Source organism: Myotis yumanensis, unplaced genomic scaffold (assembly GCF_028538775.1).
Source record: "Myotis yumanensis isolate MYYU_CA2020_CCGP unplaced genomic scaffold, mMyoYum1.0.hap1 SCAF_13, whole genome shotgun sequence".
In the NCBI taxonomy this organism is placed as follows: domain Eukaryota; kingdom Metazoa; phylum Chordata; class Mammalia; order Chiroptera; family Vespertilionidae; genus Myotis; species Myotis yumanensis.
The window spans coordinates 49929597-49946609 of record NW_027223764.1 but is presented as its reverse complement, the minus strand read 5'-3'; the positions used below and the strand labels follow the sequence as shown (position 1 = coordinate 49946609).

General features: G+C 55.3%; 1 protein-coding gene across 3 annotated transcripts; it reads left to right on the top strand.

Moving 5' to 3' along the window:
- The first annotated feature begins 462 nt into the window (after nt 1-462).
- MAT1A (methionine adenosyltransferase 1A) lies at nt 463-17013 on the top strand. Of its 3 annotated transcripts, none has more exons than XM_070433092.1 (9): nt 463-774; nt 4897-4974; nt 5774-5896; nt 8676-8788; nt 9204-9347; nt 12278-12496; nt 13884-14066; nt 14366-14499; nt 15096-17013. In XM_070433092.1, exons 1-9 carry the CDS (start codon nt 681-683, stop codon nt 15196-15198), a joined length of 1191 nt encoding a protein of 396 aa, XP_070289193.1. In that variant the 5' UTR covers nt 463-680; the 3' UTR covers nt 15199-17013. The 3 variants fall into 3 exon arrangements, with proteins under 3 accessions (XP_070289193.1, XP_070289195.1, XP_070289194.1); XM_070433094.1 differs by lacking the exon at nt 463-774 and adding an exon at nt 1540-1751; XM_070433093.1 differs by lacking the exon at nt 463-774 and having other exon boundaries at nt 4938-4974; nt 5592-5896.

Here is a 17013-nt window from a genome sequence, read left to right as displayed (position 1 = left end):
TGTTGTGTAACACCCCAGCGGCCTCGCAGTCCAGGTGCACGCTCTCGCTCTGAGGAGGCGGGAGAAGGGAAGAGCCCATCCAGGCAGGCTGTGGGGGAGGAGGGGACACCCAGCAGCGGAGGCCACCCTGTGTTGCAATCGCAGCCTAAACCAGATCCCTGGAAAACGAGTTTCTTGCTGCCTGTTTGTGTCCCTGAGTAACCACGGCCCCCCGCCATCCAAGGTGGGATGTTGACCTTGGGGCAGCATGGAGTCTGGCTGCAGAGCCCGCAGAGCGTCCCTTCCACGGGGTCTCTGCAGCCTTCTTTCCCACCACTGACAGGTGCCCAGGCCGGGAAGTCAGAGCTGAAGATGGAAATCCCTCCAGGTGAGGTGACCCCTCCCAGGAAATGGACTCCTCCCATTTTCTCACATGACGTGCTGGCACTTTCACTTTTCCATATATAGGGTCACTCAGGAGCCAGCTCTGCCAGTCCAGGTAGTGACACTGCCACCTTCAGTCCCTCCCTTCACAGCATCCTCGCCTTTCTCTCGAATGCTCACCAGCTGTTAGGCGGGAGTGACCCCTGCGCTTCTGCCAACCACAGGCCTGTTGGGTTTAAAGAAAAGAGAAAAACTCAGACAAAGTCACCACATTAAAATAGTTGCCTTGAGGAAGCTGAGCGGAGACCTGTGGAAAGATGAACGGACCGGTGGATGGCTTGTATGACAGCTCTCTCAGTGAAGAAGGGGCCTTCATGTTCACTTCGGAATCCGTAGGAGAGGGACACCCCGGTGAGTAGGCTGTACCGGCCCGATGTGACCTGGACCGAGGGAGTCACTTTTGCTAGAGGTGTTAGTGACTCTCAGGGGTCTCTGGAGGAACACTGTGAGGTATTTTTTTTTTTTTTTTACTCTATTTGTAGTTTTGTAAAACAGATCATCACATGCCAATGAAGCATTGCAAGTGAATGAAGCTGAGGGTTCCTGCCGCCACCACCACGGGCATCAGCCCTCAGCTTGGGGCGGGTGGGGGGGGGGGGGGGGCTGCAGCAGAGACCACGCAGCTGGTTGTCTAAAGATAGTCAGGGACATAAAATTATCATCAGATACAAACATTTTATATATATTAGTAAATCTTTAACTTATTATCAACGAGCAGCTTAAGTCAACAGAAAATGTTCCCTCAAACAAGACCGAGGTTCACCAAGTTTTTCGTGTAAAGCACATGTAGCTTAGGAATAAGCGGCAGTGCATCCTCTGTTGGGATGGAGCTCCAGGTTCTGGAAGTCTCTGGTGTGTTATAGAAGAAAGTGCAGATGACTTCTCTAAGAGGAAGAAAATTCAAGCATTCTTTTGGTACCTGAAAAGTAGGTGGGCTGCGAGTTGGGGAACTGAGAGAGGCTTCCTTGGTGACAGTAGAGGCCAGGATCAGAGCCTCAGTCTTTAGAGGAATGGTTCTCAAACTCTGGGGTAAAATGCAGAGTTCTGGGCCTCACCCCAAACTCTCTGATTTAGTAGGTCTTGGGAAGGCTCAAGAATTTGCATTTTTGGGAGTAGTTGAAAACTGGCAATTGTTGTCAGTTTTGGCTTAAAAAAAACTCTTAAAAAATTTGCTTAAAAAAATATATTATTGATTTCAGAGATGGAGGGAGAGGAAGAAAGAGGTAGAAACGTCAATGATGAGAGATGACATCGAGCCGTGACCTCCTGGTTCATAGGTTGTCGCTCAACTACTGAGCCAAGCCCACCGGGCAGAATTTGCATTTTTAGTAAGTTCCCAGGAGATGCTGCTGCCTTTCGTGTGGGAATCTTACTTTGAGAACCATTGTTCCAGGAAAACCCTGGGGCAAGACACACTGATTTATGTATTTTAGCACTTCTTCAAAATTCATTGGACCAGCTGAAGTTTTTGGTAACTCATCACCATATTTACTTTTTTTTTCTTGTTCTTGTTCTTCCTCAAAGAGATTTAACTTCTGCACCTAGTAACTCAGCTTTAAATATTTCAATACACTACTCCTTCCGTATGCTTTAGCCAGTGGTTATCAACTTGGGGCGATTTTGTCCCCTTCCCCCCAAGGACACTTCAAAAAGTCTGAAAACATTTGGGATTGTCACAACCAAGGAGGGTTTGTAATGGCCATTTAATGAATAGAGGCCCGACATGTTCCTATACATCCTGCATACACAAGTCCATCTCCCCACAACAAAAAATTTTCCAGCCCTAAATGTCCACAGTCGAGCTGTTGAGAAACCTCGTGACTTAATTCAATGTAAATAATCTTTTTTATTATGCATAATTTTACAAAGTTTCTAGGTCTACCGTACTCATAATCTCTGCTTCATTGCTATATCTGGCAAAGTCTGGACAGCTCCCTGGCTTTTGAAAGCCAAATATAGGTTAGGATTTGCTCCGCCCGGAGGAAGTGGGTGCTTTGGCATGCAGTGGCCAGTGGTTCCATGGCACACAGAGCAAGGTGCTCGGTGGACAGAGAAGGAAAATTCCAGCCAATCAACTGGTTGTTTTGACTACTGAATGGCAGACCTTCAGTTTATCTGATTCTCCTTTCACTTGCCACTAAAGATTAACTGTCCACATAAGTCAGTCAGTTTCCACTAAGGTTTGGTGACTTTTTGCTTGTTATTCCAGTGCTAAATCCCTCTTCACCAGAAAGATAAAATTAATGCTTCTTTTTCAACTTCCAACAAAACCAACTATTAGCTATCTTCTGGCTATTAAGTGATAACAATAAAAATTTCCAAAGCCTAAAGAAATAGTTCTGAAGGGCCTCCTTAGATGTTATCTTAGTCTGTCAAGCTATCTTTTTTTAAAATATATTTTTATTGATTTCAGGGAGGAAGGAAGAGAGGGAGAGAGATAGAAACATCAATGATGAGAGAGAGTCATAGATCACCTGCCTCCTACATGCCCCCAACTGGGGATCGAGCCTGCAACCCAGGCATGTGCCTTGACCAGGAATTGAACCGTGACCTCCTCTTTCATGGGTCAACCTTCAACCACTGAGCCACACCAGCCGACTGTCAAGCTATCTTGATATCCTTGCTCAGCTCCAGCTTTATCCCTAATACCCCTTATCCCATTTCTCTGTGTGCGTTGGGAACATGTGACCCATGTCCTTTAAGTAAGCAGAGACATCACGATCGGCTCCCAAGAGTCTTGATGGGTCAGCCTAACGTGGATGTTTGAGCAGCAGGACGCCTTCCTTGGGAGGGTGTGCAGAGGCTATGACTTGGACAAACTTAGATTTACAACCAGATCTGCCACTGGCAGGAGGATAGAAAAACTCAAACGTACGGTTATTTTTCTTTTTAAAAGTTTTAAAATTACAGTTGACATTCAATATTATATTAGTTTCGAGTGTACAGCATACTGGTTAGACATTTATATAGTTTACTAAGTGATCATCCCGGTAAATCTAGTACCCATCTGACCATACATAGTTGTTACAATATTATTGACTATATTCCCTATGCTGTACTTTACATCCTCATCTGTAACTACCAATTTGTACTTCTTAACACCTACCCCTTTTTCACCCAGCACCCTACCCCCCTCTCATCTGGCAGCCATCAGTTTGTTCTCTGTGTGTTTATTTCTGTTTTGTTTTTTGAGATTCCACATATTAGTACAATTATATGTTATTTGTCTTTCTCTGTCTGACTTATATCACTTAGCATAATACCCGCTAGGTTCAAACATGTGTTTAATAGCACTTTCTGCAAGGAAAAATTGGGGAATTTACCTTTAATAACAAATTGACATTTTTAATTACAGAACGTATAATGTGCTTTGAGAGTAGAATTGCTTGATTCTGGATCCAAGTTCTTAATTTAAAAACTTAAAAAAAAGAGAGAGAAACCCAAGGAAACTTTTGGAGGTGATAGATATGTTAATTACCTTGATATGGTAATGGTAACATGCATGTATACATATGTCCAAACTCATCAAATTGTATACATTAATTATACACAACATTTTTATAGACCAATCATATCTCAATAAAACTGGAAAAACCTTATTAATTTATTAAGAGCAGACTCTACGGATATTTTGGACATTAAATGATATTAATATGTGTAAATAGATAAATAGATGTCACCTTTATTTCAGAATTTGTGAGCATTGACAGTTCACGGGACCCCAAAGCAAGAGTAGATTTCTCCACAGCGCCATCTAGTGGTCTATGAGCTCACCCATGCAGAGTCTTGACGGCAAACACAGAGTGAGGTCAAAGGTCGGCTGGTGCTGAACTCGTCAGTCCACCTTGACTGCAGAGGTCGGCACAGCTGTTAGAACATCTGGCCTTTAGGAGGCCGAGTGGCCGTGGGAAGGGTCCGAGAGCTGTCTGTGGGAATGTTCTGAAAATCAGCACTGGTGCTCAGAGGTCCTCTCAGCCCACGGCTGGGGTGGGGCTGGGCTGGCGTGTTCTACACCACACGCTGCATCCTGTGGAACCTGCAGCACGTGCATCGGGTTGTCCCTTCTGACTTCACACCTTGGCACCCGATCTCACCGATGTTAGTAGCTGTTTTAACTTCCATGTCCAGGACTTTCCTGGGTGTTAGAATGAAAGGGAATATGTTGAGGGATGAGGGACTCTTAGTTAGAAATTGTGTGTGTGTGTGTGTGTGTGTGTGTGTGTGTGTGTGGGAATTGCTGTAGACTCTTAGAACTGGTTTTGGAATATATTTATTTTTTTAGGGAATTCTATAATTTTATACATCATACAAAATTAGGCAGAAATGGGAAGAAATAACTTCTTACATTTAAAAAAAAAAGTGTCCTTTTAGGCAGAGTTGCTATGTAAACTGACAGAATAGCTAATTCTTTTAGCATTTCATTTGTTCTACCTAATATTTCCGTGATTCCTTCACGTGCTCATTCTTTTCCAGATAAGATCTGTGACCAGATCAGCGACGCGGTGCTGGATGCCCACCTCCAGCAGGACCCCAATGCCAAGGTGGCCTGCGGTAAGAAGTGCCTGGGTCCTTCACAGGAGCCCTACGGGCAGCCTGAGTCCTTTGCCTGAGGCGAAGCCCTCACCACAGCAGAGTCAGGAGGGCCCCGAGTGATTAGGGCAAGTCCTCTCACTTAATTGAGGGACAGTGCATGCGGCTGAATGAGGGCCTTGGTCACCGTCACCGCGTAGGCGTGCCCACCCTGGAGACCACAGCCTGCTGTCCTCCTGTTGGTGCCCTGGCCTGTCTGCTGCACTGACCGTCTGTCCCTCTCCAGTGCCACCCTGGCCCCTGGATTGAGGACTAGGTGTCCCTCTGAGGGTAGACTTCACCCTGACATCTTTGTAAACAGCTCAGATTCTTTGTTCAGGATCCCACTCCCTGAAGCCCGCAGTGGAGGTTAGCAGCAGGGGCGGGAGAGCGTCACACAGGCTGAGCACATCCTTTAGGCCAACTACGTGCAGTCGTGGTCTCCTTTTAATCCGCACAGCAGTCTTCTTCTTCGCCTCACCTAACCGTGGAGGAGACAGACAGAGAGGCTAAGTTGTTCAAGGTCACACGAGTAGTAAGTGTGATACGAAAACTTGGTACAAAAATTCAGGTTGTAACCAGTTCTTTCCAAAGTGTAGTTCTCGGGGCATTGAAGGTGGTCAGCAACCGTGCTGGAAGTCACTCCTTTTATTAGCGTTCCTATTGCTCTTTCCTGTCTGGTAAGGTTCACGGTGAGTCTCCTTATCAGCACGGGGAGAGGTCTAACCATTGGGCGTCCCTGTGCTGGCGCTGTCTACTCCCTTTTGTCCTTCCCTTCCAGAGACGGTGTGCAAGACGGGCATGGTGCTGCTGTGCGGGGAGATCACCTCCATGGCCACGGTGGACTACCAGCGGGTGGTGCGAGACACCATCAAGCACATTGGCTATGACGACTCTGCCAAGGGTAAGGCAGGGCCCGGACTCCGCGGGAGGCCCCCCAGGCTGTCACATCAGCGGCTTCTGGACGGGCACAGGCCACTCGGGGAAAGACAGTCCTAGGGGCGCCTGTCAGGGACCAGGGGTCAAAGCCTGGCAGCAGTAGGCAGCCCAGTGATGGCCCAAGGAACTCCCAGTCCATCCATCGTACCTCTGGCCTTGTTTAGTGTCCTGCCCTCTTGGAGCTTTTGGAAGAGAAAGAACTCTGAGGAAAAGGAGCTGCCCTCTGCCAGGTCCTGTCCTCAGCTGGCACTGGCGCTGGTCTCTGTGTCCTCTTACTTAACTGCTTTGAGGACCCTGCTGCGCTTCTACGCAGATGAGGACATCTGGGCTTCAAGCTGAATGGTTTCTATGAGGTGACACAGTCAGTGCGTGGCTGCCCCTTTTGGGCCTCCCGTGCTTTCTGCTAAACTGTGCTGCTGCCCATTATGAACAAGAAGAGGACTTAACCCAGAACTGGTTCTGGGAGCGGGCGAAGGAGGCAGGCAGTGTGGGAGCCTAAGCCCAGGGAGGGGCACAGGCCCTGGCAGGAGTGGAGCAGGAGCAGTGACCAGGGGCGGGCGAGAGCCGGGAGCACTGAGGCCTGCAGCGGGAAGGCCAGGAAGCGCCCCCTGCAGGGCATCAAAGGGCAGGGTGAGGGCCCGATGCTGAGGGCCTGTGCACAGCGCCAGCCCACTTACTGGCTGTCAGGGTGACATGGGCATCTGCGTGGGTCAGGGCAGGTTGGGTGCCCTGTGGCACCTTTCTAAGCGAGAGAGCCACTCCGCTTTCCCAGATCACGTGACGCCCTTGGTTGGTTTTCAGCGTTAAGAAGAGTCATTATTTAGACCAGTGATTCCCAAAGTGGGCGCTACCGCCCCCCGGTGGGCGGTGATGGCCACAGGTGCATTTGGGGGCGATGAGTAACTGCTATTAAAATTTAAAAAAAATTAATTTCCAGGAGCTGAGTAATATTTTTTCTGGAAAGGGGGCGGTAGGCCAAATAAGTTTGGGAACCACTGATTTAGACAGTGATTAGGCCAAATGTGAGGTGTTTATTGCAAAATGGTGAGTCCTTGGCAGCTCTCTAAAGGTTGTTCATTGGTTGGTGCCTTTAGAATCGGTCACTGGGCACAGGAGTCGGCACAGGACAGAGGTGTCCCTGGGGTGGGGGCACTGCCTGGCATCAGATGACGCAGCATGAAGTGCCCGGCAGGGAGTCGGTGGCATAACTCGCCAGGAAGAGCGGCGGGAGGGCCCAGGGATGCTGACTGAGAGCCGCCTGACCGGGTGTGCGGGGCTGGGGGTCGGAAGAGGAGCATTCCAGCAGAGACCTTGGGGAGGTGAGGGCATGTCCTCTTTAAGGCCACCCCGGAGTTCACGTTGGCGAAAAGGGTCCCGCTGCAGGAGGCCCGTTTTACTTCGTGTGGCGGTAGGGCCTCGCCTGAAGCATGTGCACACACAATGGATTGGGTCTGCGTCGTTGGCTTGTTTGTTTGCTTTAACTGGCCCACTCTGGCCACGTGGACAGGAGAGACTGGAAAGAGGGAGACAGTCAGCTTGTCACTAATACCTGACCCTTTGGTGGGGCCATTTGCTTTAGCTCCTCAGTCACAGGGTCCCTGGGCTGAGGCCTGCGTGTTGGAGGCCCCGCAGGGAGAAGAATGTGCTGTCTGTGCACGGTGCTCCCTCCTGTGGCTCCGCGGCCCCGCAGCCCCGCAGCTGGGCTGTTGCGAGCCCAGACTCCCCTGCCCAGGCCCCAGCTGGTGCCACATGCTTCCACCTCTGTGCCCGCCGAGCTGCAGGGCGGGCAGCCAGGGCTCCGCTCCGCAGGTGTGGCTTTTCCCTCGGGACCACATCTCAAGATGAGAGGCCTCGGCGCTGGGAGCCTCTGAACAATCAGGGACACGTATTTGTTCAGTGTGTTTAATACACACTCTCCTCGCATTACGACGGGGTAACGTCCTGATAAGCCGGCCCTAAGCTGAAGGCATTGTAAGTCAAAATGCACTTAGCGTAGCTAACCTGTGAGCATCCCAGGTTGCCTCGCCGGCTGCACACGGCCCAGAACACCTACAGTAGCCACGCTGGGCAAATCGTCCAACAGCGGCTACACTGCAGCGTGCGGGTTGTTGACCCTCCTGATCGCGTGGCTGCCTGGGGCCTGCGTCGCTGCCCAGCATCTGAGAGACTATGGTACTGAATATCGACAGGGAAAGATCAAGGTTTACAATTCGAAGTATGGCTTCTACTAAATGCATATCGTTTTGGCAACATCATGAAGTTGAAGACTCCCAAGTCGAGGCCCGTATTTGGGTACTGGGATTAGGCCCATGTCCGGCTTCGGGTGGCAGGGTTGGCAGGGCCGGGTTCCCTCGTGCAGTCATCCAACCTGGGACCTGGGAGGTGCCTCTGGGAGCAGCCCCGGGGCAGGCGTGAGTCACCCACCGTGCTTCAGGGGAGCAGCTGGGGCTGCTGCTGGTTCCCGCACAGCAGTTCCGTGAGGGTGTGTGTGTCTAATCAGGCTGTGACGTAACACAGTGCAGTGCACAGTGCAGGACTCCCTTTGGCTAAAGAGTCTTATGTGATGGTAAGGATACTGGGCCTTCCCCATTCTGGCATTGGCTCTGGGCCCAGGCAGGTCCCAGCTAACCGGAGACCACCCCCCGCCCCCCTTCCCGCACAAGTGCACGCCAGGAACTGAACATCGCTTGCAGCCGCCCTGTGTCTGACGTGCCCCCCCTCGGGCCTGCTTCCCTTCTGCCCAGGCTTTGACTTCAAGACCTGCAATGTGCTCGTGGCGCTGGAGCAGCAGTCCCCAGACATCGCCCAGGGCGTCCATCTGGACAGAAACGAAGAGGACGTCGGTGCTGGAGACCAGGTGAGAGTGTGGAGCCCAGGCGCTGGGGCAGGACTCGGGCAGTGCGGCCGCTCTGGCCCTGCTCTGCCCTGTGTTGAGGAGCTGGCAGGGAAGTTCCTGAATAACGGGTTAATCACACTATGGGGTGACCCCTCCTCCTGGGGGATCGCAGGGAGCTGCACGCCCCTACTTCAGGGCAGCGACGTGAGGGCGCCGCGGGCTGTGGAAGGCTGGGGTTGCTGATGCCGATTTGGGCTGTGTCCCCTCTTAGGATGTTGGGTGGCAGAGACCGTGCCATCCCCTCCACAGGGCCCAGCGCGAGTGCTGCGTGCCCGAGGCACCCGAGTGGGGTTGGAGCACAGCGGAGGGTTAGATCTGAGGACAGCCGCCCTGGTCTGAAGCGGGTGTGGCTCAGTGGGCTCTCTCCCCGCTGCAGGGCTTGATGTTCGGCTATGCCACTGACGAGACGGAGGAGTGCATGCCCCTCACCATCATCCTTGCTCACAAACTCAACGCCCGGATGGCAGAGCTGAGGCGCTCGGGGGTGCTCCCCTGGCTCAGGCCCGACTCGAAGACTCAGGTGGGTCTCTCCTTTGCCTGGTTCCAGACACACACCTCAAGCCCCCCATCCTCTCATTCCCGTTAAGGCCAAAATGTGCAGTCTGGACACAAAGAATTGTGGATTTTGAAAAGAGTATTTATTTGAAAAATCTTCAGCTCTAGATGTCCCCCCCGCCATTTTATTACAAAAAATTTCAAAGGCACCGGAAAATGGAAAAAAAATTTTTAAGAAAAAAATTTATTTTTTCCTTCTCGGCATATGTTGACTCTGGTAATATAATTCCCCAGTTCCTGCCACAAACTTCTGAACGGGTTTCAAACTTTTGGTCACTACCCTGCCCCCAAGGCAGGTCTCCGCATCTTGAGCAAGGTCTGGACACCCCCTGAGCGAGGATCGTCTGCATCTGTCTGGGCCTTTTCCTTTCTTTCTCATAAAAACACCTTCTCTTTGCTGTTCCTGCCTCTGGCCCTTGGGCCCTGACCACCGGGCTCCCCGCAGAGTGAAGATCCCCACGGAGGTCTGTATTCGAGGCCCGCGGTGATGCCAGCGCTCGCACACCTGGAGGCCTCCTGTCCACCTTCCCTGTCCACCTCCTCCTGTCCTGGGAGCTCCCTCCCCCGGCTCCTCTTCCACATCCCAGGGGGTTCATGGCTCTTCTTCCACCCTTGCTCCCCTCTGTCTGTGCTAGTGGACCCACCTGGGCTCCCTCAGCTCCAAATCTTCCACCTGCAGTCCTCTCCTAACCACCACCCCGTTTTTCACTCGCCCTGCAAACCAACGTGCCCAGGAGCCCACTGTGTGCCGCCTGGGCCGGGAGCGAGGCCCACTCTGGTACCCAAGCAGCCTGTGTGCGGGTGTGGGTCCCCTGAGGGAGCCTCCCGACCCCGGACCCCCAGGCCGCTGCACTGTGGGGCCCTGTGTCCGGACCTGCTGCGAGGCCTTCTCCACCGGCTCCTGGTAGAGGAGTTTCCTGACCTCACCTGCGCTGACTGAACAGGATGAGTCTTTCCACCTGAGCAAATTCCTCCTGCTGATACGGGAGTTGAGTCGCAGCATGAGGCTATTTTTGCAGCTGGTCAGGGGTGTGTTTTCCATGGTGCATTTTCCCGACATGATGAGATAAGAGCCCTGCTTGAGCCCCGAGCTCGGAGGCCACAGCTCTGTGGGTCTGCAAGGACGCCGCTGGGGCTCACGGCCGAGGGGAGGTCGGGGGCGGGAGCAGAGGAGACGGGCCTCAGCCGCCCCTTGGGATGCGAGCCTTCTCCTGCGGCCTGAAGGGCAGATCTAGCCCTAGAGCCAGTAGGCCCCCCCCTTCTGAGAGCCCCCAACTCCAGCTCCTCCCACAGGGCTCTGAGTGTGCACAGCCCAGCAGCTAAGGGTTGCTTCAGTCCACAGATGTGGGTGTGCATTGCCCCTTTCACATGATGTCATGTGGGCAGGGTTCCTTCTCTCCCTTCTCCTGACCTCACCCTGTTGCTCTTTGGACCAGGCAGGACGCAGAGTGGGAGTGTGACACAAGTCCAGTGTTGCATGGACATCTGCGGGCCTGGGGCCGGCAGACACTGGCTGCAGGCACAGTCCCAGGAGGGCACTGCTTGCTGCCCTTTGGTCCTGTCGAGGCCCTGGGGTGGGAGCAGTGCTGTGCCTGCAGCCAGTGTCTCTACCAGGGCCCCTGGCATAGCTTCACTCCTGCAGGCCCCCACACGCCAGAGCCCCTCGGGGCACTGCTCTTGTGGGTTCACACTGACTGGGTAGCAACGGGGCCTGTGGCTCCAGCATAGCCCTGAGGGTCTTGAGTGACAGCTTCCTGCTGGGCAGAGCCCCCGCCAGGCCACACAGCTCCCCGTCAGAGCCTGGCTTTGCTGGCTGTGTGACGTTGACCAAGGCATTTAGGTTCTGGACCTCAGCTTTCTTGCCTTTAAGACGGGCTGGTAAAAGCCTCTTAGAGCTTTTGGCATGGTTCCTGGCATACAGTGCATGCTCGGGCCATGCGGTTTCTTTAACCAGCTTCGTCTGCTGTGCTCACCGCTCCTCCCTCTCACTTGCCAGCCCCAGCTGCCCTGGCTGCTCTCCGCCTCACAGCCCGGCCAGGCGGGGACGCCAGGCTCTCCTGCTCACTGAGGTGTCAGGAAAGGACGGGAGCAGCGTCTCATCTGTGCTGCTGTGGGAATGGCATGGGCTTTGGACCAGGCAGAGCAGGGTTTGGCTCTTTGGCTTTTCTCTGACGAGCATGTGGCTGCAGACAAGTGGCTTCACTTCTCAGAGCCGTGTTCTCATTTGTGAAACGGAGCGCACAAGGCCTGCCCGGCTGGAGTGGCGTACAGAGTAATTGGTCCTGCACAGAACGGGCACAGCCTGGCCTCGCTGGGGCAGTGATGCTCGATCTGTCCCTGTGGCCTGATCTGGAGGGTGCTGCGGGCAGGTGCTTCCCTCTCATTTGCCAGAACACCCAGAGCTGGCAGCTCCCTCGGCCTCAGCCAGTAAGTCACTGGCCCTGTCTGCCTCCAGAGCTCCTCCCTGAGAGGCTGGGACAGCTGGCCGTGGCCTGCAGACTCCTGTGTCCTTGGAAGGAGCCAGAATAGCTTGGCCCTGAGACATAGAGGGTCAAGGGAGGGCTCTGACCAGGGGACACTTGTTGGCAACCAGAACCCTCTGAGACAGCAGTAAAGGGGTCCAGTGGGTCATAGAGAGACAACTGTGCAAACCTCGAGTCTCCAAGGGGCACTAATTGTGGCCACAGGTGGGACTAGCTTATGCCTGATGCCCAGCCATCGCATAGCACTAGGCAGCTATTCAGATACCAGATGCGTCAGATGAGCTTTCCTGCAGGCCCTTGGAAGACAGCAGGCCCCTGGCTCCTGGGAGCCCTGGCCGCCTCTGTGCCCAGCAGCGATGTGTCCTCTGCTCAGAGCAGGGCCTCACGAGTCTCCTGCCCTTCTGACTGACAGGTGACAGTGCAGTACATGCAGGACAACGGCGCGGTCATCCCCATGCGCGTCCACACCATCGTCATCTCTGTGCAGCACAATGAGGACATCACGCTGGAGGACATGCGCAAGGCCCTGCAGGAGCAGGTGATCCGGGCTGTGGTGCCCGCCAAGTACCTGGACAAAGACACCATCTACCACCTGCAGCCCAGCGGGCGCTTTGTCATCGGCGGTCCCCAGGTGCGCCCCGGTCTCTGGATGAGGCCCTGGTTTGTCTGTTACTGGGGTGCTCCCTCCCGGAGCACAGACTGTAGGGGGCTGTGTGACTCAGCCAGGTGTGGCCTTGGACAACTGTGAAGTCAGCTCCCTCTCTGTGAGGCTTGCTGTGTACCTGTCAGTACCTGAGGGACGGGGACGTGTCCCCAGGATTCCTCCACCTGTGCTGCCTGGCCCTCCCACTCCAGACAGCCCATTCTTTTTTGTTGTTGTTGTTGTTAGTTCTCACCTGAGGTTATTTTCCCATTGATTTTCAGAGAGAGTGGAAGGGAGGGGGAGAGGCAAACAGAGAAACATCTATGTGAGACACATCGACTGGTTTCCTCGTTGCCTCCCCCACGTACCCCAGCAAGGGCTGGGGATCTAACCTTGCAACCAAGGTACGCACTCTTGACCGAATCGAACCTGGGACCCTCCAGTCTGAGGGTTGACGCTCTATCCACTGAGCCAGACTGGCTAAGGCCAGACAACCCATTCTTGATGCCATGCTTGCCCAAGTGGCTGCTGCCTCACCTGCTAATGTGCTAACTCACATTGCAAATGACTGACCTTGATCAGGTGGCGCTCACGGGTCTTTGCCACAGGCTCCCTTCAACTCCTGAGGGCACGGAGGTGGGCAGTTTATTATGTGGACACCTGCTGCCCCCTCTCTCCTGCCCCGTGGGAGTGAGGCCACGGAGATTGGTATGGCATCTGTGCGAGGCTGCCGGCCACTGTCGGGGCCTCAGTTGTGGCTGTGCTGCCACAGAGCAGAAGCCCCGTAACAGGCCCTGTGACCAGGCAAAGTGCAGGAGCACAGCCAGAAAGAAAGGCCATGCCGCTTGTATTATCTTGCAGGACCTCTTCAAGGCTAGAAACATGAGTGTGGACGTGATCTCTAACAGAGGGAATAGCAGGCACTTTTCTCTAATCATTTAACCCAGAGCCCTGGCGTCTCCACTGCCGGGTGTTGCACAGAGCAGACACGGGAAGAAATGGGCACCATGGTGCTTACGGGGCAGCACCAGCGAGGCCCTGGCCCAGCTGTGCTGATTACAGTGCAGTTGCCTCCTGCAGTTGGATTTCTGCACTGTGATTGGCTCATGAAGCAGAGGCAGTGGGGGCTGGCTGCCATCCCAGCGGGCTCATCGTTTGCACTTTCTGATGAGGCTCTGCCGGCTTACTGACTTCCAGCTGGTCAGTGACTGGTCTGCTCTGGCCGACTCCAAGCCAAGGAGTTTTTGAAACATGCCCTTGGGCCACCGCAGGGCACCCTTTCCCAGCGGTGGTTCCGGCCATCACAGTGCCTCAGTGCCTGCTACCCAGCCCTGCGGCTCGGCTCTCATCTCCATTTCCCCCTCTCTCCCTGCAGGGGGATGCGGGCGTCACTGGCCGGAAGATTATCGTGGACACCTACGGCGGCTGGGGGGCGCACGGTGGCGGGGCCTTCTCCGGGAAGGACTACACCAAGGTGGACCGCTCGGCGGCTTACGCTGCCCGCTGGGTGGCCAAGTCCCTGGTGAAAGCAGGGCTGTGCCGGAGAGTGCTTGTGCAGGTGGGTCCCCGCGCCCCGGCCCAGCTCTGGTCACAGCATGCAGCTCTGGGGGTCGTGTGGGGCACCGTGGCCAGGACCCTGAAGCCCAGGGAGAGGACAGAACCTCAGGGAGAGGGCCATGTGCAGAGCCTGTCCACCCCGAGGACGGCAGGGCTACTGGACAGACGGTGCGGGGAGCGTGTGGGGCGAGAGGAGCCTGGTGCGTGGTTCCAGCTGCCCTCCCTGAGGACATGGGGTTTCTGTGGGGGGCAGAGCCCTGCCCACCGGCTTTGGTGTCTGACCCTCGTCTCCCCCGGAAGGTTTCCTACGCCATCGGTGTGGCCGCGCCACTGTCCATTTCCATCTTCACCTACGGAACCTCGAAGAAGACCGAGAGAGAGCTGCTGGACGTGGTGAACAAGAACTTCGACCTCCGGCCTGGCGTCATCGTCAGGTAAGTCCACTCCCCTGCGCTGGTGGGCAGGACAGCTCAGCTCGGTGGGAAGGGAAGCAGGAGGAAGGATGTGCAGCCCCAGGAGCAGGACGTCTTCGAGCCCTGGGCCCAGCACATGCACACCCAGGAGCAGGGTGTCTGGAGCTCAGGTTGAGGGGCCGCGTGAGATCCTGCGGGCCCAGTGGAGGCCAACTCCAGGTGGAAGGCAGAGGCTGAGTGGCTAAGGATTCAGGCAGCAAGTCTAGTCCCATCTGTCCTCACTTCTAATGCCATCCCTGCTTTCTAGAGCGTGCTAACTTGGCGTTGGTCTGGGCCAGGTCATTGGGGTGCAGAGGAGAAAGGCACCACGGGGCTAGAGTGCACTCCAGGCCCCTGATGGGGGGTTTCCTGAGCCTCTGAGCTGCTTCCCAGGGGCCAGTGACAGTGACAGCCACCCCACAGACACGGTGTCGTGTAGACAGGACATTTAGGGGAAATGACCTGAGTGGTGACACTCCTCGCAAAGACTGCACTAGGCTGCTACTCCTGTGCCTGAAATTCGGAGAGAGACTATTTTCTTCCCATGGAAATGACCCTTCCTTCTGCGGGCCCCGCAGGGACTTGGATTTGAAGAAGCCCATCTACCAGAAGACCGCGTGCTACGGCCACTTTGGAAGAAGCGAGTTCCCGTGGGAGGTTCCCAAGAAGCTCGTGTTTTAGAGCCGGGAGCTGGCCTGGCCCCAGAGGCATCTGGGTGGCCGCGTTCCTCTGTTCCAGGACCCCAGCTCTCAGGTCTCCCAGACCAAAGGCACCGCATGTGGCCAAGAGGGTGCCTTTCCCCACGCTCCCTCCTGGCCCTCGGACTTAGCCCTGTTCGTCATCATCACGAATGGCAGGAAGCAGGCAGCTTCCCAGTGCTGAGGGCAGTCATGGGGTTCCCCTACCTCTCCCTCAGACCAAGGCGATGCTCATTTAGTAGGAAAACCATCCCTCCAGGAGTTAAACCCCGCCCTGCCTCCCCCCGCGCCCCCCCCCCCCCCCCGACTCCCGCCCAGGCCCTGACCAGCTCCTGCTCACTGTCTCCCGGTGGGAGCCAAGGACAGTGAATCTCCCAGCTCTCCGGCCAGCACCTTGAGCTAGGGTCCCCTGCCCCCTGGCCAGGCTGTGGCCAGCACAGAGCAGGGCTGACATGGTCTGAGCTAACTAACCACTGGTGCCACCTCTTCCTCAGTCCACAAGCTAGGAAGCACCTTCGTCACCCCGTTTATAAGCGGGGAGATGACACACAGACCATCCAGGGAGCTTTCACACGGTCCCACAGCCACAGTGTCAGGGCCTAGGCGCGGCCCAGGAGCTCTGACTCAGGAGCCTGGGCCCCACCCCCAAGCTCGTTCCAGAGCCAGGTCTGAGCCATGGGGACGCAGAGTGCAGCGAGGCTGGGCCTCTGGCTACCGACGCGAGGTTGCTGCGAATCAGGGGATTAGCCACCGGCTCTTGGGGAGCCCTGGGCAAGGACCTGCAAAGTCAGGGCAGAAACAAAGCGGTTCCATTTGCCTCATTGATACCAGGAGACAGTGCAGGGTGAGCTGCTGGGCTGAAGTCTGGAGTTAAGAGGCAACCATATAACCCAGCCCCCGATGCTCAGGCTCAGGCAGGGCTGGGCTGTGTGGGCCCCGGGTCAGTGGCCCGAGTCCAGTCCAGTCCCAAGTCCCACACATCTCATGTTCAGTGTGACCTTGGGGGCAGGACTTGAAGCCCAGTGGTGGACAAGTTGGCCGAGATGTCATGGGAGATTCCGCATTATCAGGTGGCTTCTGGGGCGGCAGGTCTACTCCTCAGGAACCCGAGGCGTCCTCGGTGCGACAGGGTCTTAGAAGTTGTCTGCTCACCTGCTGCTCCATCCATGGCTGGTACCACTCACCTACCTGTCCTGAACCTGGGTCTCTGGCACCACCCACCCACCCTGTCCTCAGCCTGGGCCTCTGGCACCACCCACCCACCTGTCCTCAGCCTGGGCCTCTAGCACCACTCACCCACCTGTCTTCAGCCTGGGCCTCTACGTTCATCCCAGCTCCCAGACCACAGGCTCAGGGAGGGCCTCCACGGGGACCGGGCTCCTTTCCTGGCACACGGAGCTGGCTCTGGCGGGGCAGCAGCCGGATGGCTCACGTGGCGCAGACAGCCTGCTCCTGGGCTCTGGGCCTGACCCAAGACCCCAGGGCTTCTCTTTCCACAGGGAAAGGACGCTCCAGGGCAGGAGCAGAGCCCCAGTTACCACCAACCCCAGAGCTTGTGGGGCCACAGGGAGCTCTGCTCCCCCCGTTCTCTGAAAGCCGCAGGTGCTGTTTAGGAGAGGGAGGTGCACTTTGCAGGTGGCGGAGTTCCTCTAACTCGGGTTATATTTGAAGTGAAAATCGGAATTTTATACCTTCCTCACCCCTGGAGGAGCAAGATCTTCTTTCTCTCTGTTGTTTATACAGAGCCTATGGGCTCCTGCTGGGCAGTGAATAAAGACCAGCAGAGCAACTCTCTACA

Excerpts from the sequence above, each read along its gene's own strand:
- MAT1A (XM_070433092.1), top strand. The coding sequence starts at position 681 with ATGAACGGACCGGTGGATGGCTTGTATGACAGCTCTCTCAGTGAAGAA. Across the intron at positions 775-4,896 it reads CGTAGGAGAGGGACACCCCG|ATAAGATCTGTGACCAGATC; the intron begins GTGAGTAGGCTG and ends ATTCTTTTCCAG. Across the intron at positions 14,500-15,095 it reads CGGCCTGGCGTCATCGTCAG|GGACTTGGATTTGAAGAAGC; the intron begins GTAAGTCCACTC and ends CGGGCCCCGCAG.